The sequence below is a fragment of the Vigna umbellata genome, chromosome 5, assembly GCF_029865625.1.
Source record: "Vigna umbellata cultivar VRB3 chromosome 5, Vumbellata_1.0, whole genome shotgun sequence".
Lineage (NCBI taxonomy): Eukaryota > Viridiplantae > Streptophyta > Magnoliopsida > Fabales > Fabaceae > Vigna > Vigna umbellata.
Genome location: NC_142169.1, coordinates 5750805 through 5776993, shown reverse-complemented (window position 1 = coordinate 5776993; position 26189 = coordinate 5750805). Strand labels below are relative to the sequence as shown.

The window sequence follows — 26189 nt, the reverse complement described above, 5'->3', positions numbered from 1 at the left end:
CAGGCTGATTGATGAACAGACTAAACAGATCTCACCTTGGAATGATAACCTTCCAATTGATTATTTTTAGTCGATCACCTTTTGGTTGATCAGTCTTAATTGATCATCCTCATCAAATGACAAGATTTATAGATTACAAAATAAAAGTCATATTAATACTTAGCCAACAATAATCATAAATCAACCTACTAATATTAATATTAATTAAGATATAATTAAACTATGATTAAACCAAAAACAAAATTAAAAATTTATAACAACTATAAATAAAAATTTAAAGTATAATCATCCACACACATACATAACTGTACTTAGTAATCTTATCACTGCATTTAATATTCTTTCTAATTAGACACTTACTGATTTTAATATTAGAATATCTTTTGAAAATATCATCTAATTACAAACAACGCAGGACAACTATATGGACATTGACCATACTCAACCGACCCATTCCAAAACAGTCAACATAAATAGAGACTAATGCCAATGGAAATACGTATTTAACAATATACAAATTAAATAAGTTTAAAGATAACTTTTGAACAATAAGAAAATTCAGGTATATTCATTGCCATTACTATATTAAGCAAATGTCAGAAACTAAACAGCACAAAACAGCTTACAAATGTTGTTGTAGACGTTATACAAGATCCTGAAGAGCGGTCACAATTTATCGAGAGAAAGCTGCTCCGAACTTTGAAGTATGCAAAATAAAAATGTCAGTTATAGATTTTTCTCTCAAAGCAACATGTCAGGATGAATTCCCCAGGTGGGACAGGTATTCAAGTTACAGCTGATAACGAGCCTCAGTCGGCCAGGTTTCGGTCATATTAGACAAATTAGAAGTATTCACAATAACAAGGGAAAGATACTAATACACTGTAAAGCATTACTAACAACAAAATGAAAGACCCTGAAACAAAAATGCTCTCCAATCAAAATAGGCTACGTCATACTTCAATGATTACAAATTGCTGCGCTTGAAACTGAGGAACTTTCCTGTTCTGAAAAACATTAATAAGAACAGAATAGTTAATTTTAATAAACAATTTGAATATATCAAAATGAAAAGAAAACTGCAGTACGCAGAGGCAACCTAAAAATAATCCGTATTTCCACTACAGGTATAACCAGCTTTGTTGTATATTCATTTCATCAATGGGTAACTTCCAACAATATTCATAATTAAAAAAAATCATTAATAGTTGACAAAAACATTCATATCCATAGGTATTTATTGATAAAATCCGTATTTCCACTACAGGTATAACCAGCTTTGTTGTATATTCATTTCATCAATGGGGTAACTTCCAACAATATTCATAATTAAAAAAAACTCATTAATAGTTGACAAAAGTATTCATATCTATAGGTATTTATTGATAAAATCTGTGAGGAATAAATAGTATATGCACATATTTATTATCTACAAATATTTTAATATCTGTCAGATAGGGTGTGATATAATACTATCTGTACCGCAAGTATTAAAATTAAAATTAAGATTAAAATTTAATTTATATTTTATTAAGTTAAATTTAATTAAAATTAAAATTAATTTATATTTTATTAAATTAAATTTAATTATAATTTATATTATATCATATATATTATTTTATAATTTTATTTATATTTTATTTTAAAAATTTATAAAATATTTTTTCTTAAATATTAGGAAGTATTTATGGATATCAACGCTTTTAAAATACTCACGAATATTTTTAAATAAGTATCCAATAAGTAACACAATAGGTAACTGATGAATTATTTTGTTACGGATTGGATAATGAGTAGAAAGTATCTATTCCAATTCGACCTATTATCATCTTAGGATCAACAAAGGTTTAGTTGTTGGAACTAAACGTTTCATGTAGAAGAGGAAAGGAGAAAGAATACTATAGCAGTATTATATACTGATAAGGTGTAATGGTGATACGAATACTAACACAAGGGTCCTATTTATATAAGGTTGATTATTAGGATGAAAGTATCCTCAATATTAACAATATCTTAAAAAATTTCCTATCATTTTAGTATATTTTTATTTCCTTATTTTGAAGAAGTTGATTATTACAAATAGAGTTGGTGAGAATGAAAATTATGTGGTTGTTATCAATAAAATGTAAATTATGTGTATTTCCTTACATAATTCAGATTAGTATCACGACTCTTAATTTTGAAAGCTTAGTTTCTGCTGCCACTATCACTGTCGTTGTGCACTACAAACCTTTGAGGTCAATGGTGGGACAAAAAGGTGTATAGGCAATCACAACAATGGCAAACTCCCAACTTCGGCTCATAAGACCAACAGTTTGAGGTCAAATCTATCTTTGGATCCTAATGATCTTCCAAATGTGGTGGGTGTCTAATTGTTTAATGGCCGAAATTATTTGCAGTGGAGCTAGTACATTTGGAGGATCAAACCACATCGATGGTAGAGGACCAAGCTAATTTTGAAATTTGGGATAATAAAGACTCTCGAATCATGACTTGAATGTGACATTTCATGGTTACTGAGATAAGTTGAAACTACATGTTTTATTAGTATGCTAAAGAGATATAGAATGACTTAGATAACATTTTTCTTTGAAGAAGGATTTTGAATGGGTTGTAGATCGAACTAGATCAGTATCAGAAATTGAAAATATACAAAACAGATGCAGACACCCATGTTGAAGCCGTGTAAAGAGAAAGAATCTTTAAATTGTTACATGGCTTGAACCATGAATATGTACCAAATATGGTACAAATATTAGGGAAAGAAAAATTGCCTCCACTATTAGAAGTACCTTTTAATGAAAGGGGAGAAGAAATTCGGGAGGTTATCATGCTTAATGGCAGAATCTTCAATACGAACTTTGCCACAGCAATACGAAAGAGGGTATTAAAGGGATCAAACATTGGAAGGAAGTCCCCTGCAAAAGGCAACCATGGAGAATGTTGTATTCCATAAAAGATCTAGGCATACTTAGGAAACATGTTTTAAACTTTATGGAAGAGATAAAGTCCTAGATTGCATGGGAGACAACAAAGGAACCTCGCAGGTAAACCCAGTACAATTGATTTTATATCTCAGGGTGTTTGAATTATTGTTTTAGAAGCAACTGATCATATGACCTCATTTTCTGTGTTTTTCAATTCATATGTTAAGATGAATAGAGGACATGTTACGAAAAGGTAACCCGTTCATGCAAGGACACAAAATTTCTTAACAAATGGCAGCCTGGTGAAATTGGAACTCCTCCTTGGTAGGAGCACGTTCCTCCATGAGTTTCGAACTCGAGACACTGGGTTCATTGCAAGGCACTCTGATATCATGTTATGAAAAGGTTAAATCATTTGTACAAGGACAAAAAATTCCTTAACAGAACAACCCATTTGTTATTGTTAGATATATTAGATTATTAGATATCTTATCTTTATCTTTTATCTTTAGTTATTTTATTATTATTTTTTATTTGTATTTTGACCTTTATTATAATGCGATAACAAGAACATGAAAGGACCTGTAAAGAAGTGGATTTTAAGTCTAACACAACCTTACAATAGTTTGTAAGATGAAGTTATATATTATAAATTAGTTTTATCTTTAGTCAATGTGGGATTTCCAACACATTCCCTCACGCCAAACCATATACATTTCGAGCGTAAAACTAAGCATTAATAGGTGATTCGATGACAACCTGATAGCAAGTGAAACAATAGATCCAACAATTAACAAATTTTGCTAAGATAGACTCTAACCATGACTATAATACCATGTTAAGAAGTTGACTTTAAGCATAATTCAACCTTACAAACCTGACTTGTAAGGTAAGATTTGCATCCACTCATATATTATAAATTGGTTTTCTCTCTTATCAATGAAGGTTTCCAACAAAACCAAACATGTTAAAATTAGTGTGTGCTTCACCAAAGATAAACTTTGAATAAGGTCTTATGGTTACAATCCATGTTCATAGAGGACTTTAGATGGAGGACATTTTCACTAAGGGCTTTCTCAAGACAAATTTTAAGATCTTATAGGCAAACTAAGAATGATGTATATTTATTTACCAATTTGAAGGATAGTTTGTAAATTGAGGACTATTAGGATAAAAATATCCCCCATATCTCCATAGTAATTGAAAGAAAAATACTTTTAGAATCTTGTTTCTCTTTCAACATATTTTTGTTCCCTTATTTTAGAGAGTTTGATTGTTACAAATAACAGTTATAAGAATGTAGGTTGTTTGAGTGTTATTGTTGGAAATCTCATGTTGACTAGAGATAAGACCAATTTAGAGTATATAAATTAGGCAAACCTAATCTTACAAGCTAATTTTATAAGATAAAATTAGACTTAAAATTCCCTTCTTAATAGTTAATAATCATATAATTCTTTATTCCCTACATACATAGTTCAAGTGATATTGTTAGGTTTCTGGGTATGAAACCTAACTGTCTCATAGCAAACACTTTTAATTGCATCCAAATGATAAGAAAAGAATGAATGTATGTATTCACATCAACAAATGTACACATATGGCAAGCTAACTGGGAGCCTAACCCCCCTCCACAGGCCAACGTCCTGTCTCTACTCAAACGAATACAAAAATCAATCCTCTCCCTGTACAGAACCCATTCCCTATTTATAAAGTTTCTCCTCCCCTTCCCACTAACTAACTAACTGTCAAATAACTCTTCCCTCCTAATTGTCCTCTCACTTCCTCTTCCTTCTATCCTAAACCCATTATATCCTATCACCCTATATCCTATCATTACATCCCGCTACAGAACAACCTTGTCCTCAAGGTTGGAACCGGGAAGCTTGATCTCTTGGCTCCTCTTCATCATCGTATTATCATATGAAGGGAACCTACTGGCTATTGCCCTCCAATTCAGGTCTGCAGGCTTGGGTGGTGGCAAATCCTCCTCCAAAGACTTCCGTTCTTCCTAGATTCTATTAGCTTCCAGCGTTCTGGTCACATCTTTTCCAGAATCATAAGCCCTGAGAAAATGGTCTTCGATGTCTTTCAATGCTTCAAATAGCTCTCTCCCCCTACAGGTGTATCAAGAACTCCAAGCCCCCCTTTCTGTTCGTTGGCCCACCTCTTCACAGAATCCATCCTTCTCTCCCGGGCATTGATTCTTCCATCCACCCTTCCCTCCAAAGCCTTAATTCTTCCTTCCATCACGCTTCTCTCCCAATGATCCAGCACTCCTCTCCTAAGGATATCCGGTAGCCCTCTCTGTTCAGATCTGGCAGTCCTCTCACGTTCACATTCGGCGGTCTTCTCCCGTTTGGTTCCATCTGTCGTCTCACGTTCAGTTTCGACCGTCCTCTCACGTTCGGATCCGGCAATCCTCTCTCGTTCACATCCGACGATACTCTCCCATTCGGATCCAGCAATCCTCTTCCGTGCGGATCTGGCAGTCCTCTCCTGTTCGGATCCGGTTGTTCTCTCCCGTTTGGATCCAACAGTCCTCTCCCATTCGGTTTCGGCAGTCCTCTCATGTTCGGATCTGGCAGTCCTCGCAGTCCTCTCATGTTCGGATCCGACACAGTCCTCTTCCGTTCGGTCTGGCAATCCTCTCCTATTCGGATCTTGGACGTATTTTTCTGCGGTCCCCGACTGCTTAATGGTCGTCAACCTTTCAAAGATTGTACCCCTGTTCCTTCCTCCAACTCGCACCACCATAGCTTCCTTCTGTCCTTCCTAAGAACGATTCTTAGCTTTAGCCTTCTAGGCCTGAACCCAATACCCAACATTTCCCTCCATGCTAATGTATGCCACATGCACTTTTTCTTCCTCTATCACCTCCTGGGTCTCAAAAACTTTCTCCGCCCTAGCAATCCACCCCATAGGATCAAACCCTTCGAAAGTGGGTAGTTCTACCCTTTTTACCCAATTAGGTTGGGCGTCTCCTTGGTCTTCATCTAGTTCCTCCTCCGAGCTCTCTCTTCTCCTTCTTTGATTCTCGTTAACAGAATGTTGATCTTCATCCATAGACCCTAGACTGCCTTCCAATCCTTTTTCCTGGTTCCACACCCTTCCTCCAAGAGCTTGCAAGAGTTCTCTAGTTTCCTATCGCATTTCTTGCATATTTCTTCTCCATTCTACCATGCTCATTTTTGGTTTTGTCCTGCTCATCTTTTGTTCGTTGGTCCTTCTCTCCAAGGAATTGTCTCTTCCTTCCATGCTTCCACCCCTTCTTGATCACTTCTTGATCCGCAAGCTTTGATCCGACCGTCCTCTCCTAAGGGTAATCCGGCAGCGCTCCCTTGATGATCTGACGGTGCTCCCTTGATGATCTGACGGCGCTCCCTTGATGATCCGACAGCGCTCCCTTGATGATCCGGTGGGTCGGACCAATTTGTTAGGTTTCTGGGTATGAAACTGTTAGAATAATTATTAAGTCTACCTATGATTAGTATAGCAGGGCCTAAAGTAGGTAGTTGTGTGTTGGGTTATCTATAATGATTGTTCCTAGCAGTCTAGGACAATCTCTTCATCTTCCATCCATCTATTGTATCAGTTTTATCTATATAAATAAGAGAATTGAGAAGGGTCTAATAAGCCCTTCAGAACTATTTTTCTCAGTTTTAGATCTCAAGTTGGTATCAGAGCAGGTTCATCCTGCTCTGGTTTCTGTCCTGGGTTGTCCACCAGCACTGTCACTGCTGTTTGCATCTGTCCGATGTCGTTCGCCGTTGTCCGCGGCTGTCTCGCCACTATCTGCAGCTGTCAACTACATTTTGTAGTTCTTCAACTTGGTTGTCCGCCACCTCGCATCTGTCCGCTGCCGTCCACCGCCGTTCGCCGCCGTTCGCCGCCGTTCGCCACCGTCCGCCGCCGGCCGCCGTCACTGTTCGGTCCGGCGACCACTGGATCTGGTTGGCCTCTTCACGCGACAGCCAACCCCACCGGTGGGTTCGCCTGATTCTCCTCCACGCTCCGCCACGCGCCGCCTCTTTGTGCACTGCGAACAGGCGCGTGCTGTCCACGCGCCGCCCTCTGCTCACCGGAAAGTCGCCGCGCCACCTCCATAGCTGTCGCCCTCTGCTCCTCTGTCCGTTCTGCCCCTCAAAATATTACTTTGGCGTGTCCAGAAGCTCCCCTTTAAGAAAACCCTAAGAAACCCCCTAGGGTTTTCTGGTTCTTCACGGTTTTTTCTGGTCCTTCACGGTTTTTCTGGTTCCTTCTCCTCTTTTTATCAAAGAATGGCGTCTGGAAGTGCTCTTTCTTTCTCTGGAAGTCCCTCAATCACTTCCGAAAAGCTAAATGGAAAGAATTATCTATGTTGGTCTGCTGCTGTAGAAATGTGGTTCCTTGGTCAAGGACATTATGACCACCTCGAGCAGGATGGAAGCCAAGTCCCTTCTGACAAAGCTGAACAATGGAAACAAGCTGATTTCCAATTGTGTGCCCTATTGTGGCAATCTGTGGAACCCCGGCTTTTGATATCTCTTAGAGCCTTCAAGACATGTCACACTTTTTGGAAGAAAGCTCAAAGCATTTATGCTAATGATATTCAACGTCTCTATGATACCGCAAACAAGCTCGCCTGTCTCAAAATGACAGACCATGATATGGTCTCATTCATGACTGAAGCCCAAGCAGCTGTGTAAGAATTGAGAATGTTCTTGGAAGTGGAATCTTCGGAAGATATCAAAAAGAAGCTTGACAAGTATTATATGGTGATGATCCTCCGTGCTTTGCATCCAGATTTGAGTCACATCAGAGATCAACTTCTGACAAGTCATGAGGTCCCTTCCTTGGAAGCCTTGACCACACGTCTTCTTCGTGTTCCCGTGTCTCAGTCTCAGGAAGCTCATGAAACAATGGAACCATCTGTCATGGTTGCCACGCGAGGAAGAGGAGGACGTGGCACTAGAGGAGGAGGACGTGGAGGTCGAGGACGGCCACAGTGCTCTTACTGTAAGAGGGTGGGTCACACCCAAGAAAACTGCTACTCCTTGCATGGCTTTCCTTCAAAAACCGCCAATATCTCTAAGGCTGAAACTTCCACTTCCAACTCCAAGTTCACTGAGGAAGAGTATCAAGAGTATCTGCGATTAAAGTCTAACAGTTTGGCGCAATCATCTCAGTCTCCAAGTACGTCCACAGCTTGCATTTCTCAATCCATGGAAGGTCTAAATTCATGGGTAATTGACTCGAGTGCTTCTGATCACATTTCTGGTAATACCTCATTGTTCTCAACCCTTTCCCTCCAAGAAAAACCCCATTTCATTACCCTTGCAAATGGCTCTAAAACTTGTTCAAAGGGAGTCGGTCATGTCTCCCTGTCTCCCTCTCTAACTCTGAAATCTGTTCTTTTTGTCCCTAACTGTCCATTCAATTTAATTTCCTTAAGTCAGTTAACCAAAATGTTACATTGTTCAATAACTTTCGATTCAAAATCTTTTGTTATACAGGAGCGTGGCTCGGGGAGACAGATTGGAGAAGGATATGAAGCTGGAGGTTTATACCATTTTGGATCTCGTCCACGGGTATCTTGTGTCGCAGCTCTTCCCCCTAAAGTGTTACATGATCGGTTTGGCCATCCTCACTTGTCAAAGTTAAAAAAGATGTGTCCTGAACTTAGTGGTCTTCAGACTTTAGAATGTGAGTCCTGTCAACTAGGAAAACATGTTAGATCTGTCTTTCCAAAAAGGTCTCAATCAATGTGTACTTCTAGTTTCTCTATTATTCATTCTGATGTCTGGGGACCTAGTCGCGTCTCTTCTTTTGGTTTTAGGTATTTTGTTACTTTTATTGATGAGTATTCTAGATGTACTTGGGTTTATCTAATGAAAGATCGCTCTGAATTGTTACCCATTTTCACATCCTTTTTGAATGAAATCAAGAACCAATTTGGTCACGTAATTAAAGTCTTAAGAAGTGATAATGCTAAAGAGTATTTCTCATCAAATTTTTCTTCACTTCTTAGCTCCCATGGTATTTTGCATCAATCCACTTGTCCTCATACACCCCAGCAAAATGGTATAGCCGAAAGAAAAAATAGGCACTTGGTTGAAACGGCTCGTACCCTTTTGCTTGGTGCTAATATTCCTGTTCATCACTGGGGCGATGCCATCTTAACTGCATGTTTTCTTATTAATAGGATGCCCTCCTCCTCTCTCAATCATAAAGTTCCTTTCTCCATTCTCTTTCCCAATGATCCTCTCTTTCACACCTCTCCTCGAGTCTTTGGTTGTGTTTGTTTTGTTCACGACATGTCTCCGGGGCTTGACAAGCTCTCTGCTCGTGCGATCAAATGTGTCTTTTTGGGCTATTCTCAGCTTCAAAAAGGGTACCGGTGTTACTCTCCTGAAACCAAAAAGTACTACATGTCTGCCAATGTTACCTTCTTTGAACAGACACCTTTCTTCTCTCCCTCTGTTCAAGATGTTCATATCCTCCACCAGGTCCTTCCTCTTCCAGTGGTTGAGTCTAATATCTCCAATGCCTCAGTCAATCCAAGTCATGCCCAAGGTCCTCCTGAACCTTCCTCTCCACATACTGATATCCTTCGACACAGTACCCCGGTGAGTAATCCTCTTCCAGAAAATGGTGGATCTCCTCCTTCAGATTCTTCTCCGTCACCATCTCCTGTCACGTCTCCTGGTGAAGATGATTCTGCTTGGCCCATTGCTCTCAGAAAAGGTACTCGTTCCACTCGAAACCCTCATCCCATTTATAATTTTCTTAGTTATCACAGAGTGTCTTCCTCCTTTTATTCCCTTTTATCCTCAGTATCTCCTGTGGTTATTCCTAAAAATGTGAAAGAAGCACTTGATCATCCTGGATGGCGACAAGCCATGATTGAAGAAATGCAGGCTCTTGACCACAGTCACACTTGGGAGCTTGTGCCACTTCCCCCGGGCAAAAAGGCTGTTGGTTGTCGATGGGTATATGCAATTAAAGTCGGCCCTAATGGTAACATTGATAGGCTCAAAGCCCGGCTGGTTGCAAAAGGGTACACTCAGGTTTATGGTCTTGATTATTGTGACACCTTTTCTCCCGTGGCAAAGATGACTACCATTCGATTGTTCTTTGCAATGGCAGCCATTCGTCATTGGCCACTTCATCAGTTGGATATCAAAAATGCCTTTCTCCATGGTGATCTTGAGGAAGAAGTTTATATGGAGCAACCTCCAGGGTTTGTTGCTCAGGGGGAGTCTGGTATGGTTTGTAAATTGAACCGATCTCTATATGGGCTCAAGCAATCACCACGTGCTTGGTTTGGAAAGTTTAGCTCCATTGTTCAAAAATTTGGGCTAAAACGCAGTGAAGCAGATCATTCAGTCTTTTATTATCATTCGTCTCCCGGGAAATGTGTTTACTTGATAGTATATGTTGATGATATAGTTATTACAGGAAATGATACTGCTGGAATATCTCAGTTGAAGGAGTACTTGTGTAGACATTTCCAAACCAAGGATCTTGGGAGCCTCAAATACTTCCTAGGCATTGAAGTAGCTCAGTCAAAAGATGGAGTTGTAATCTCCCAAAGGAAGTATGCTCTGGATATTTTGCAAGAAACAGGCATGATTGATTGTAGACCTGTTGATAGCCCTATGGATCCAAATCAAAAATTAACAACAGAAGAAGGTGAATTATTCCCCGACCCGGAGAGATATAGGAGGCTAGTTGGAAAACTAATCTATCTCACTATTACAAGGCCGGATCTATCTTTTGCAGTTGGAGTGGTTAGCCAGTTTATGCAAGCTCCATGTGTTGGCCATTGGAATGCTATCATTCACATTCTAAGGTATGTGAAAAAGGCTCCCGGGCAAGGGCTCTTATATGAAGAAAAAGGAAGTCTTCAGGTATCAGGATATTGTGATGCTGATTGGGCAGGTTCTCCTATTGATAGACGATCTACTACTGGATATTGTGTTTTCCTTGGAGGAAACATTATCTCATGGAAAAGTAAGAAACAAAATGTAGTGGCTCGATCAACAGCTGAGGCTGAATATAGGGCAATGGCTTCATTAACATGTGAACTTATATGGGTAAAACAGTTCCTTCAGGAGCTTAACTTCTGTGACATCCAGAGTATGAAGATGTATTGTGATAACCAAGCTGCTCTTCACATTGCATCAAATCCAGTGTTTCACGAGAGAACCAAACATATAGAAATTGATTGTCATTTTGTTCGGGAAAAATTATTGTCAAAAGAAATTTGTACTGAGTTTGTTGGATCAAATGACCAACTCGCAGATGTGTTGACTAAGTCGTTAAGGGGACCTCGGATTGAGTTTATTTGTTCCAAGCTTGGTACATACAATTTGTATGCTCCAGCTTGAGGGGGAGTGTTAGAATAATTATAAAGCTACCTATGATTAGTATAGCAGGGCCTAAAGTAGGTAGTTGTGTGTTGGGTTATCTATAATGATTGTTCCTAGCAGTCTAGGACAATCTCTTCATCTTCCATCCATCTATTGTATCAGTTTTATCTATATAAATAAGAGAATTGAGAAGGGTCTAATAAGCCCTTCAGAACTATTTTTCTCAGTTTTAGATCTCAAGTGAAACCTAACTGTCTCACAACACACACTCACACAATTGCACCCAAATGGTAAGAAAATAATGAATGTATGTATTCACATCAACAAATGTACACATATATAAGGGACCTCCTAAACAAAGAAATAAAACAGAAAGCAACTAAGAGAAAAGTAATTGAGCAAAGATTCCCAACATAAGCCCACCAAAAACATACCTTTCAAGAATATGATTCAATTGAATACAATTTGACAGGTTTCAAAGTTCCTTTGAAGTATAGACAAATGCCTGCGGATTTGGAGTTTTTCCTCGGAACTTAAGGAGCTTGATAAGTAGATAGTCATTGTCTCTAACACTCTAGCATTTTGCATAATATACCCTACAAAATCCAGCTCGGTTTCCAATCCTTGATATTCTCTGAGGCAAAACGTTTTGAGATGTAAAAGGCATTCAGGAACGAGGAGTGGATGGCTCCACCTTGACTCTTGTCCCTTCCCATATTTTTGTGGTTCCTGCAATAACACCGAATGTTCTCAATTAGAAGTTAAAATTATAAAATAGAATTCGCTTTTCAATTCAGCAAACCTTGTTGATGATAAGAACTTCCAGCTTGTGGGAACGTTGAAGCAAGTTTGCTAACAAATCCCATGAATAGCTTCCAAATGAAATTTCCAGCTGGGTTAATTTGTCAAACACCGGAATATCAATGGCAGAAGCGTGCTTCAAACACTGCATACAAAAGTTACGAGAAAAAAATATTAAAAAATAAATAAAAAAAGTTTAAAAAAACTGAAACCTACACAGGGAATCATTACATTCAGTAAGAAAATTAAAATCAAAATTAAACTGAAGTAACAAGAGCACGGAAAACAATAGAAGGCATCGTTTTTAATAGTATGAGAATTTTTCTTAAATTGCCCGAGTGAGATTTACAGATGACAATACGGACCAACTTCACCATCGTCAATCTGCCATGGTCACCAAAATAATAGAAAAAAAATGGGACAATGGAAATAGAAAACTTCTAAACAAAACAAATAAACATCAATGTTGTTTGTTATTGCTACTTCAAAATCCCATTTATTACTGGTAGATATATTGCATTTTATGTTAATTAGGAAAACATAGTCCCTATGTTAGTGAAAGCTAATTCTAAGAAGTATCATTCTTTTAGGGAATCTTCCAATTGATTGACCAATCCAAATTATATCAAATTCTATAATTATATATTCCAATTAGATTATTATATTATCTATCTAATAGGAATATTAGAAAGATAAGTATGTTATTTTTACATATTTATTTAAACTTGAGCTTAGTCCACATTTTCATTATGATAAATACATTACCCTATGTATATTTTCTATACAAGGGAAATTAATCATATACTTAGTTTTACTATATTCAATAATTACCTTCACAACTTGTAGCACATAATACTTACATAGAATCTTATATAATATTTAATATATCTATACAAAATGAACATATTTTCTACTTTTTTGGGTTTTTTAACCAAAAATGCCCTACGGGATGATCCGCCCCAACCTATTATAAACTCATTTTGGACTGGTTCTAGGCTGGTGAGTTGAGTTCTTTAACCCCTGCCTCTCTAAAAGTCATTCCTATCAAGAGTTCACCCAACCGTATGCTCCAAATTATAAGCATGTGGACTACATTATTAATAAATAATAAATACAATACAATTTACAGGAAAAATTAGATAACCCCATATCCTATATACATTGAACATATTCTAATTGAATATTAATGATTCAATTTCCAACACTACCACCTCAAGCAGATGAATAGGGGGCATTGTATATCCCCAATTTAGATGTTAATCTTCGATAAAATGTCAAACCACCTCAATGTGATTAGTTTTACCATATGTTGAACTGGAATCTCAGAAAAGATAATTATTGACTTATTATCACAATAGAATCATAAATTCATCCCATTTAATCTTTAAAAATAATCTGAAGCCAAGAAATACACAAATACCTTGTGCCATATCTTAAACAATAGAACAAGCCCTATATTAAACTTTTTAACACTCTAAATTACAAGATTGCATTTAAGAAAGTATAGTCCTTGTACTGATTCTGAAGTCAATGGCTGACCCTACATAATAAGCATCAGTATAAGCCCTAAGAGTTGCATTACCGTTCCTTTCAAATAAAATTACTCTTCCAGGATTTCCCTTGAGATACTGCAATTTCTTTTAGTATAAATGGCCACCTCTTAAGTTATGCATTAACTGACTAACCAAACTTACAAATGCAATATCCAATCTAGTGTTAGGCAAACTAATTTCCAACAAATGTTAATACATCTTATTATTTGTCATTACACCATCATCTACTCTACCCAAGTTATGGCTCAATCAATAGGAGTACTCACAAGTTTACGATAGATCCCATTAGTTTATGCAAAACCTTAGCAACTAGACTTGCTTTGTACCTCTAAATTGACCAATTTGCTTTATATTTTACTGAGGAAATCCATTCAGAACCAATAGAGTCTTTTCTTCAGATAATTGACAAACATGATTTATTCTTCTCCAATACCTTGATTTCTATATCCATGGCCTCCTTCCAATTTTTATTTGACAATGGCTCAAAAACATTAATGGAAATTGGGTAGTGTCAAGGTTTATGTTAAGAAGTGGACTTTAAACCTAACTCAACCCCACAAAACCAGAAGCATTAATGGAAATTGGGTAGTGTCAAGGTTTGTGTTAAGAAGTGGACTTTAAGCCTAACTCAACCCCACAAAACCAGCTTCTAAGGTGAGGTTTGCACCCACTTATATTGTTACGATCTAAGGTAGGGGTAATAATAAGGGTTGAAAAGTATATGAGCAGAGAGAATATTTAGTATAAGTTAATTAGAGTAAATAAATATAGTATAAGTTAATTAGAGTAAATAAATATATATTTAGGGAAATATTCAATATAAGATATTTATAATTAAGGATATATGCTAGGATAATATACGGAGAGATATTTATATTAAATATAGGGATATTTATATTAAATATTAAATATAGGGATATTTATAATTAAATATTAAATATAGGAATATTTATATTAAATATTAAATATAGGGATATTTATATTAAATATATTCTAGAGAAATATTTAATAAGAGATGGGCGGGAAATAATTAGTATAAATAAAGTTAGAGATTCATTCATCCATTGTTATTCGTTTATTGTTCTATTACGTGTGAGAGAGTGTGAAAGGTTGTATTTGGATAGTTTACGTACTCAGGTACGTAACATATATACTATAAATTGACCTTATCTCTAATCGATATGTGACTTCCAACAGTTTGCAATAAAGGAAATATGGGTTGGTGAATTTGTTTGAAATGATAGATAATTTGATGACCTAGTGGCTTTTGGGTGCAATTCTGAAGGCAATAGGGAGGTCATGATTATCCTTAACTACAGGGATTACTGTTTCAATTTGAGAGGCTGAAAATCATAACCTAGAATATTAGAATTTTTCATCTGATCAAATGTACGGGAGTTGGGTTGGTCTCTTGGATATGTATCAGTTCAGGGATGGCACGCAACCAGCTTTTCATACACCAAATTCTTTTCATACCTATCATTTCTAGATCTAATTTCAGGTGGTGCTTCCTTTCACTCAAATTCCTGGGAATTTGATTTGAGCTAGCAAGACCAAATGCTTCAAGTTGAATCCCCTAATCACCCTAACATGCTAAAGTTAAAAACAAACAAAAATACTGTAAGTTGCAATTTAGGGTTAGGTCAGTTCTGGTTGTGATTTGGATCATCTATTTTTTTCTGACCCACTAGATGCCTACACAACCAAGAGCAGAACAAATTTTAGAACTGTAGTATGGCATGAAAGCACCACTCCAGCCAGGCACGATGGCCTTTGGAGGAGTGACAGGGTCTAGCAACTCCTTTTGAGGCCAAACAGATCCTACACAAGAATTGTGCTATGCTTCTCCATATCATAATTCTTGCAACTCAGGTCAGATCTGCTTCATGGAATTAATTTTGCGATATGAACACCACCAAAATGATCGCTCACCAATTCATATCACCCATGAACCCACATTCATTCCCTTTCACAAACAGCTTAAACTACAACTCTCAGGCTGCACAGTTTTTCCAGTTAAAATCAACAACAAATTATTAATTGCCATAGAAAATAATGAGAAATCTAATCACCCTTACAGAGGACAAAAAAAGAGCCTCGAAGGATAAAGAACAGAGGTCCAGGAGCTTAAAAACACAGAAAATAGCATGGCCAAGAACCAAGAAATTGAAAACCCATTTATGCCAAAAGGAGGAACTGATACCATAACAAAATAATATTTAACTGAAATCACTTATGCATTTATGAATTTATTCAGCTTAAAAAATAGTAGAAAATTCTCTACCTGAAGATTTACCGTTTACAACAAATAACAAGTATTACTCTAATTCTTATGTCCTGATTTCGCTCCATAGTAGAAATCCCTATCAATACGATTAGTAGGCAGATTCAAGATTTCCCGTCATTCCGTTTTTCTACAATATAAATTGGAAAAAATTAAACATACTTATAGGCAAGAAGATTTCTATGCCAGCAATAATATCACAGACAATTCCTCGACTAACAACATTTTTGGAAAAAAAAAATAATCCTTCCTTCATGCTCAAGACATTTGTACTTCTAGCCTTTATGAACCAAGGAGTACCTAATAAATATGCGGCCCTTTCATCTGAGTTCAAATTTGAAGGACTTGAAAAGTTAACAAGAAAGGATAACGAGCACTGGTGAATTGAAATCCGGAATCTGAGTTGTAAGCATTCTAAATGGAATTTGATTGCCCAAGGATGCTGCAAGACTCTGTTTGATAAGAAAGGTGGCTGCTGGGACAGCATAATCCTAAAACATAATGTTAGTTAGGCATTAAAAATGTGAAATCTGTTTCAATTGACCATTCTGGTGATGGGTATGGAGATAAGTCTACAGGTGATACCCAGCCAAGAAAGCCAATGGGTGAAGTGTCTGCACTCTCCACTTGCCTCTGATCAATTTGAACTGACTTCAGAGATTTCCCATTTTGCAGATCTGTCATAGACTTAAACTTTAGGAAAAGTGCATCTGATTAGTAGCTCTATAGGATACAACCATGTGAACCTTGAATGAGAACCAACAATGGTCGATAACTAACAAGAATAACTGATTATTCAACTACGGGATTGCCCCCAAACATCAATGACCATATCTTCCAGCACATTAGTGTAACAAGTTGTAGTAGATAAAGAGGGAATGCAAAGATCTTATACTCAACATGTACAGAGATCAGACACTTTTATTTGGTAATGAACTTTTACACAGTTGAAAGATTTTTCGCAAATGCTTGTGATGAGGATATCTGCAATGGCAAATGGTACATGTACAGTGTTTACAATGAGCTGGTAATGTCAGGTGTAGTGAGTGTGAGGACAAGAGACTGACAGCTACAACGAATAGGGGAAGCTGTATCATTATATAGCAAAAAATGTTAAGGAGACTGATAGAACTTATACTAGAATAAGAAAGGAAGACACAATCTTGAATTTTATTGCCCTCCTTAATTCCAGTCCGGTACCAATGTAGTAAGGGAGAAACTCAAAGGATTACATGACTATCTTGAGCAAATTGTGACAATGACAACTTTTAGTTATCTCAGGAACCAAATGTTATTTTTTTAGAGAGTGATGTGTTGGATAGTAGGAAGATTGGAATGATGTGGAACCAACTAGTAAAAAGGACAAACTTTTCTCAACACAATATAATCTGTGACTCAGGTATTCAGAAGAAGGCTCCATGGATCTAAAGTAACATGGTGCATGGGACCCAAGTTCACGTACCAGGCCCAAGAGAAATATGTCACAAAACCAGTAGTTAGAGCCAGAGCCCAAGGGATGGAGTTAACCATAGGAGCGTGTGTCAGCACAATGATGAATCTGATTTCATGTGGCAGCTTCCAATGAAGGATCAAGGCATAAATTGATGAGGCCATGGGAGTAGCAAAGGAGCGAGCGGGAAAACATACTATTAGCACATGTGTTGAGCTCATAGGAATATTCAGAGAAGTTAAAGCCACATTGTGCTTCAGTGAAAACTTAGTGGCACCATGACCTGATTTGTGGCACATCAGACATTGGATTGAGCTACAACCACCAAAGTGACATCAACCTCAGCTACAAGCTCTTCCATTACAAGCTACCACCACCACTCCTCAAAATTAACTGCTATTATTAGGGTCAACCCGAGGAAGGCCATAGGAATTTCTAGACTGGTTAGTCACAAACAGCTGAACACCAGAATGAGATGGTGCATGGTAAAAACATAGCTGAACTAAGGATGAAGGTTGAACATCAAAATGTGCAATATTAACAGACAACAGTTCCTGAAGAGCACCATGTTCCTTTTAAAACTTGGGTCGAGTGCAAGGAGAAGTCACTCCATTTTAGTCACTAAGAGTGTCAAGAAAGGCCAACAAAATAGCCTCAAAATTATTGCAACAACATAGTATACTGGACCCCCAATGGCAAAAAATGAGTTCTACCAGGGGTCTGTGCACTGGAATTCTGAGACAAACTTGCTCATTTCTTAATCATTTGAATCTCTTAAGTAGAACTGAGTGGACTTTGATGCATGAGCACATGAAAATGGCTATGAATTTCATTCCAAACAAGCTGGATAGGAGCCAAAAATTCCAGCAATGCAAGCTAAAATCGAATTAGAAAGTTGAAGTTTATGCCCTCCAATGACTGAGTCAACTTGTTGTAGTGACTATAAGATGTTCTTCCAGTGGAGTTTGACAAGAATAGAGTGTAGTGAGAGAAGGTAATTGTTGGGCTGGCAGAGATTGAAATTTACAGAGAATCATATGGTGAGGATCGAGAGAAGGGAATGAATTTTGCCAATTGTTGAAATAAAAGAGAGACTGACTTATCACATTGACTAAAAAAGAGATGGCAACGCAAAGATAATTCAGATTTCCAACTAGTCTCCTATTTCCCATTGATTTGAATGTGGCTACCCTTGGCTTGGTAGAAGGTTAACATTGGGAACAATAGGTGTGTCAAGGGGCTTGAAATTCAATAGCTTAGTCTCCTCTAAAATATTCAAATCATACTTCTACCGGTAAGTTACAATTCCATTGTTAGGATTGTGCTAACTCAATTCCTAGTAAGTATCTGAGTTTTGTTAAGGTCTTCTTCTAAAAATGATGACAAAGGTATTATTTTATCTGTAATATGCCATGATAATTACTACTTATAAGAGCAATGAAGTCAAATGAAAAATACCATGGAAGGACAAGAAAATCTGAAAGGGATGGAAAAGGTACTCACGAGCATTATCACATCAAAAAGTACAATTAGAAAGACCAAATTGATTTTTAACTTCTTTATAAAAGGGTTGAAATATGAAAAACAACTCAACGATTTTTCATAAAAAAAACAATCAAATTCATCAAGAATAATCATCATCAACAAATTACAAAATATTGAAATCTTGCACTACACCTAACACGATCCAGTTCCCAAATATCTAATTGAACTGAAGCAAAAGAAGACGAAGCTTGTTTGGGGATAGTCTTAGTAAACAAACTACGACTATATTTTCCTAATTGAGATCACTCACAACAAAGTAAACAACTTACACAAACATTGTACAAGGTGTTAAATCTTGGTAAGGATAGGATGGCCTAAATGTGGAGGGATGAGACACCCGAAATCTACCCCCAAGCCAACATTACCAGATTTTTGTGGTAGAGATAAAGGCCATAATCATGAGTCTCACACCTAGTGTCGATCATCCTTTCCAAACTTTGATCTTGTAAGAAAACAAAATCTTGTTAAAAGAAATAAGACAATCAAGAGAACAAGTGAGACGACTAAGGGATAAAAAATCAAACAGAGACCCAAGGACATAGAGAACATTGTCAAGGGAGAGAAAAGGAAGAAGATGGACAATACCAACATCACAAGAGGTGGCACAAGGGCCATTGGCCATAGTGACAAAGGTTGAAAGACTAGAAGTGGAAAGAGACTTGTTAACAAATAAGAGACTTACTCCCTGGTGGCACCAAACTTAAGGACCGAAGAACTAAGAGAGACATAGTGAATGAGACCAACAAAGGAGGTGTTTGTTTGTGCAACAAAAGCAGTGAATTAGAGGCCTAACATTCCTCATAACATTTTAGGAAGAAATCGTTTAAGAGGCCAAAGGTTCAAAACTATTAGATGAAGGGGCACCAGAATTCGGTTGAATAGGGGCAACCTAAGCAAAAGTAGCCAACTGAGTAGGGCAACCACATAGGGCGTAACATCAGTCAATGGTGCCACCAAGTTTTTGATAACTATAACACTAGGGACGACCTCTCACTGGTTTGGGAGAGCAATTGCATCCATCACATTAAGATACCCAGGCAGAGGAGTCACCAAGGGGTTAGAAGTAGGTATGTCAAGTGATAACTAGCACGACACACGTAACAAGGTGAACCACACAAAGTTCAACATAGGCAGTACCAGAGACCTAAATATTTGATCACAAACTGAAGAATGCCGATCGGGAATCCCATACAAGGCCATCAACAAAATAATGGTTTGGCATTGCTTGATTTCCTAGGTAAGAGTGGCAATAGGAAGCAATAATTCATTGAAGTTGCATAGAAGACCATAAACCTTTTCCAATTATTTAGCCATGGGCCTATCAAGGCGTCTGGGGTGATGATAGTCACAAGATTCTAGTAAACACCATAGAGGTATTGAGTATCATTGGTGCATAGTAATTGGACTTGCCCTCAAACCCTAGGGAAAATCTGCTTCAAGGTAGGATAAATAGTTGACTTAAAAACACTACAAACTTGGACATCAACTTTGGATCACTGAGGACGATCTTATGCATCATTTCAGGTTGTTGTCTAAGTGAGATGATCAACATAATATTAAGCTAGGCCTAATATCAGAGGCCCCAAGTCTCATAATTCTTGTCATCTAACTTGTCAATGGAGTGTGGGACATTAACATTAATTGAAGATTGAGAATTCAAATCTAGCATTGGTAGAAGTCATTGGACAACTAGCTTTGCAAGTGGTGGGCTGAGTTTATTTGCTTTTGGGTGACTTTTGGTTGCAACAATTTCAGTTACAATCAGCCATTGCGTAGTGAGATCATTATTAGCTTAAGTGGATCATTAGCTAAAGTGGGATGTAATTGCAATTAATGAATCCTTTGTAATTCAGATGGCTAAAGCTTCTATATAGGCTAAACCATTTTTATCAATGAAACAAGTTGAGTTTTATTCAGAAAAATTAGAGTTTATCTCTTTTATTTTAGTGAGAGTGATTCTCCTCTTGAATGATTCAAAAACTTTTGGCTGTATCAAAGGACTTTCCCATCCTTTGTGTTGCCTCCCTTGGAAAGAGTGATTCTTTCCTTCCACCTTTCATATTCACCTCTTGTCCTTTCTTCACCCGAATTCAGAAAACTCAATTCTACCCAGACTTATCTCATGGTCATTACTCTCAATCTACTCTCCCCAATTGTGTGGTTTTTTAGCCTAAATTGAAGTTCAAAACGAGAACTTTCACCTCATTTTGGAATCACTTCAATTGGAGTTCTACATCTCAAGATAACACCGTATTTTAAATATTGTCCAACCTAGAATTTCAGCCATGGTCCAATCCACCTTCTCACTAATTTTCCAAATTTCCTATAAAGTTCTAACTCTAAAGATCCTAAATCAACCCTTGTGCAAATGGGGTTCACATCAAACACCTACGAGAAAGAGAAGAAGCCACCCCCAAAGAGAGGGGAACCAACAATGCAGTACGGGATCAAAGGAGTGGTCAAGGTAGGTTCAGCACTAGTGAGAACCAACAAAAAGGTGGTTGGACACATCGCCACTAGTGACTTCTGACAGTGTTTAGAGAGAGAAGTTGCATGAACTTCTAGGTGCACATGCAAGCACATCAAAGCTCTGGTGACTACGACTCTTTGGTCACCTGGGCAAGGTGACTCTGGCAGTGAGGTCACCATTCAAAAATGTAGCAGTGGACAGCAACAACAATTGCATAAATTGCTAAACAGAGAGTAACAACAAGGGGAGAAGGCCAGAACATGATTTCTAGGAAAAATTTGGCACCAATGGACAATTGGTCCACCAAGAGAACAAGGATTCACTAGGCTCTAGATATCATGCAAGAATATAAGATGAATATTCGTATGGATGAATCCTTGTGTGTTTGAGCACAACAAACAAACATACCATATACAGATTGAACAATATATTATATAAAGATGGGCCAATGCCCACATATTGAAAATACATTTAATAGATACCATGATAGAATTTGGTGTGAGAAAACTGAAAGAGAGAATAATCTGTAATATCTTTTCTAAATGAAATGTATTCCACTTGATTGAATAAGTGTTGAATAGTATTTATAAAATAAGGAATTTTGCAGCACAACAAGAATTAATCTCAATTTCTAACTGGCTTAACAAGTTAACAGGTTGAGCAAACATAACAATCATAATACTAGATTACTCTGAAACCTTCACATCATACCTAATAACAAATTATTCTATAATAACTGCCTCATACAAAACCAATACATAATGAAGTTTGATATTTTTCTACAGTGGTCCCTGTTGCAGCATAAAGAAGTGAAGGAACTATTAGCAGCTCCACAATTGGTAGAGAACTTTTGCTAGGATTGGTTTGTAGTTAGGATTCACAATTGTAATGCACGGAACTTGGGTCACACATGAGAAGTATGGGATTCTGGTGAGAGGTATATAAGACTTCAGACTCTCAACAACTAAATTAGTTACCTTTTGAGGTGTGGTTATCCCAAGGTTCTTATTGACTTCACTATTGAGATATGGAGCACCTAAATAGCAGGGTTTATCCATTGTATAGGGAGCCAAATGTCCTGTTGTACTAATATTGAAACCCAACTTTTTCCCCAACAGCACCAATTTTGGGACTTAGGTTAAAACTAATTTGAGAATTAGAAGGAGCGCCACATGAAAACAGTTGCTTCATTGAAACTAACTATAGGTCTGTAACACTGTTTTACATCACTTCAACCCGTCTTTGCCCTTGCTCTGTCTCGTTTCCAACCCTCGAATTAGTATTACATACATCCTCATCCTTCTATTGATGAGGTGTAGTTCACTGCCGCTCTCCAAAACAATTGTCCGTGCACACACATACCCCTCCTTGGGATCTTTCTCCCTTCCAGTTCATTTGTTTTGCTTGTGAAACATAAGTCCTTTTTATTTCCACTATTAACCACCACAAAAACCCCCATTCCACTACCACACCCAAAACAATGTACCAAATCAGTGCAATACCGGGCAACAAACATTGAAACAACAACGCTAGTCACCACCTATATCCGTTTTAAAAGAGTACCGTTAACTCGTTCGTAATTTCCATAACACATCCCATAAAAACACCAAATTCCATGCAACATCTTGTTATCTTATGCAAGAAACAACTAAACTCAGTATGAACCTTGAGTTCAAGGAACAAATTGAACCATATACACATGATGTATGGTACTTAAATAAGGGTAGGGTGGAGAAGCGTCGTACCGCAACTGTACAGGGAGAAAGCGAGAGGCACCTAACGTGAGAAAGCGCTTGGAAAATGAGAAGCATGGACTTCAGGCACCTCTCCTTCCACGAAAACCCAATTTTCGCACGCGTCAAGTGTTTCAAACTAAGCTCGAAATTGCCCTCGGCACAAACGACACCTCCGCAAGCATCGTTGTAAGTGGATTCCAGCACCAAGTCCTCCAGCGCGGGGCACCCAGCAAGAAGCTTCACCACGTAATCGTGGCACCCGAACAGAACCCTATCCCCCACGTGCAAAGCCCTCAGCAGAGGCAAGCGCACGGAGAACGAGGCGAGCGCGTTGAAGAACACGCCGTTGAGCTTCATGGCTGAAACAGTGTCGCAGTTGAAGAGGCGCCGCGGGAGCGCCACGTAGCGCGACAGCGAAAGCGAGAGCTCCACGCTCTCCACCCTCCGCCGCGCCACATGACACAGCCACGTCGCGATGTCGCGCGCGGAGGAGTTCGGATTCGCACAACGGAGCCGGAACCGCTGGATTGCCGGCGCGTCGTGCAGTAGAAGCACCGAGTACACAAACTCCGCGAAGCCCGCGGGACCGAGGCGGGACTCCGGAGAGGACTCGTCGTCGAGGTCGAGGACCGACACGGCCGGCCACAGTGGCCGCCACCGCTTCGCGAGAATGCCAGTGACCACTGCCTGTTTGGTTGGAAGAAGAGAGAGGATTTGGAGAAGCAGCACGTCCGGAAGCTGACTAATTCTGTCATCACCGGCATGTGGCGGCCGTCGCTTCGACGGTGATTCGGAGGATTCCACCATGGGTCCTGGTGGTGGGGTTAATTGGAAGAAGAGAAGGGTGTGAAGCTGCTATTGTCCAGTTTTGTTGTTTTGTAAATAAGAATTGGCATATTGCACTGCATACTTAATATTGCTGTTTTCTTTTACTTTCCTATTTTGTTTTCTATCACCAGAATCTCCCTTTACCATGTCACCCTCATTCAATGCTTTTTCTCTGGTATTTGTTGCTTTTTTATTTTCTGTTTTACTCTTTTCTTAATTTACTTTTTTTTTCTAATTTTTTCAGTTTTGTTTTTCTTTCAACTGATACTAATTTTGTTCATACTATGAACTTTGACTCTATTGTCAAATACTCCTGTGAAACGTAAACATGTTATAATACTCTTTATATTTTATTGGTATGCATTCTAAAGCTTCATTTATGGAGAAGTTTTTAATATGCGTTAGAGTTTAGAAACAATTTATATATCAAAATTAACTGAACTGAAAAATCAATTATACCAATGATGTTGTGTGAGCATTAAGAGTACATGTTTATCTGATTAGATTTATAAATTACCTTAACTTTGTTATTACTTCCCTAATAGCATTAAGTTTAATAACTAAGATGAATAATAAAGACTGAGTACAAATTATGATTTTTTTAAATATTGAATTAATTTTTAATATTTACAATTTTATTATTTAAACTTAAAATAAAATATTCAATCATTTAGAGTAAATGTTGAGAGTGGACATGAATAACTTTTATATATTTACATACATATAGAAAAAAATATTAAACCTTATAGTTAGATTTCCATATATTTATCTTAATTTTCCATTGAGTTTATAAAATAAGTTCTAATCTTATTAAAAAATATTTACTAGCAATCCAAAAAACTATGAAAAAAAGAAAATGGAGGGATTCAACTTGTCATTTACAACTTTAATACATTGTTCATTATTGTTGTTTATGTAAATTATGAAAAATCCCAAGCCTTCTATGTTTTAGCTAACTAACTTCAATATTTAATATCTTAATTTTCTTCATAAAATTTATAATTAATACGAATATTCTTAATCAATTTTATAATTAAAAATAGGCTTAATACTCGTGATGGTCCCTATTTTGGTCAAGTGTGTTCGTTTTGGTCCCTGTTTATTTTTTTTATTCAGTGTGGTCCTAAAGAATGTAAAATTTGTTCAATTTGATCCTTTTTGCAAACGTCATTTAAATCGTTAACGACAAACAGTCCAGGTGTGCAAAACAGTGTTGAGATAGCATTTAACATGCCCACGTGGATTCCCTTCAAGCATAGTGAGGTGGATTCTTAAAGAAGTGTCATTTATTTAATGAAACCCTATTTTGACGAGGGTGGAGAGTGAAATTAGGGTTAAGGTTTTTTCCCAATCTTGGTGGTTGATGAGCAATGTCTCGTTCTCAATCTTCTTCTTCTTGTTGCAATAGCTTCGGCCACCAAAGTTGTAATTCCTCACATGGTGGTGGTTCAATGGGGGTAGGAATGATCCTCATTTGCAATTGTGGTGAGTTGACAGTAGTAAAAATGGTTAGAACATCAAAGAATCCTGGGAGAAATTTTTGGGGATGTGAATAAAAGCATTTTTAATTAAAGCCTATTTTCTTTGTGTTTGTAATTAACAATGAGTTTGATGAATAACAGAGTGCAGCTGGTAATGTGATGTCTTGTAACTATTTCAAGTGGTGCAATGACGAAAAAGTTGATGAAAGGGATGTTATCATTGGTAGTCAAAGGAGGAAGATTTGTGATATTGAGAAGACAATGATAGCTTTGAAGAGAAGGATCCAATTCTTAGTAGTAGTGGTGTGTGTTCTCAGTGTACTGATCATAGCTTTGTTGTGTGTGTTTTTAGGTTGATGTGTTCTGTGTGTTTTTAGGTGGTCCCAATCTGGTTTACTTTTGTGTTTTGAAGGTTGAGGTTGTTAGGTGGTCCCATTGTTAAGGTTGGACGACTGTGTTTTGTATTAAATGAATGTATTGTTTTTTAGTACATAATTTGTTCAAATTAGTCCTTATTTCAGTTAAATATGTACGAATGTGGTCCTCATGATGATGAGTGATGTGTGCATAAAATGGAAGTGATAAAAATGAATATCAAAATAGGGGTACGTGAAAACATTAAGTTCATGGGTACATCAATATATTTTCACAATCAAAAGTCAGTTCATGATTACACCATCAAGTTACATAAGAGCACATCATAACAGATCCAGTGCCAAATATGTGAAACATTATAAAGTATTTCAAAACATTACAAAGG

The 26189-nt window shown here is 37.5% G+C and overlaps 1 protein-coding gene across 1 annotated transcript; it reads right to left on the bottom strand.

Moving 5' to 3' along the window:
* Positions 1-484: 484 nt before the first annotated feature.
* LOC124833430 (F-box/FBD/LRR-repeat protein At5g56420-like) lies at positions 485-24031 on the bottom strand. Its single transcript, XM_088115460.1, has 4 exons — positions 23130-24031; positions 12084-12227; positions 11716-12010; positions 485-1007 (listed from the first exon to the last, which is right to left on the bottom strand). The coding sequence occupies exons 1-3, from the start codon at positions 23925-23927 to the stop codon at positions 11732-11734; spliced, it is 1221 nt and encodes a 406-aa protein (XP_087971586.1). The 5' UTR covers positions 23928-24031; the 3' UTR covers positions 485-1007; positions 11716-11731.
* Between the last annotated feature and the right edge of the window lie 2158 nt (positions 24032-26189).

Bases quoted from the DNA above. Each gene is read 5' to 3' on its own strand.
- LOC124833430 (XM_088115460.1), bottom strand. From the start codon at position 23,927: ATGGTGGAATCCTCCGAATCACCGTCGAAGCGACGGCCGCCACATGCC. The intron at 12,228-23,129 runs GTACGACGCTTC...TTTTGTATGCAG, and splicing joins TTTCTCCCTGTACAGTTGCG to TGTTTGAAGCACGCTTCTGC. The intron at 12,011-12,083 runs GTTTGCTGAATT...GTGTTATTGCAG, and splicing joins AAGTTCTTATCATCAACAAG to GAACCACAAAAATATGGGAA.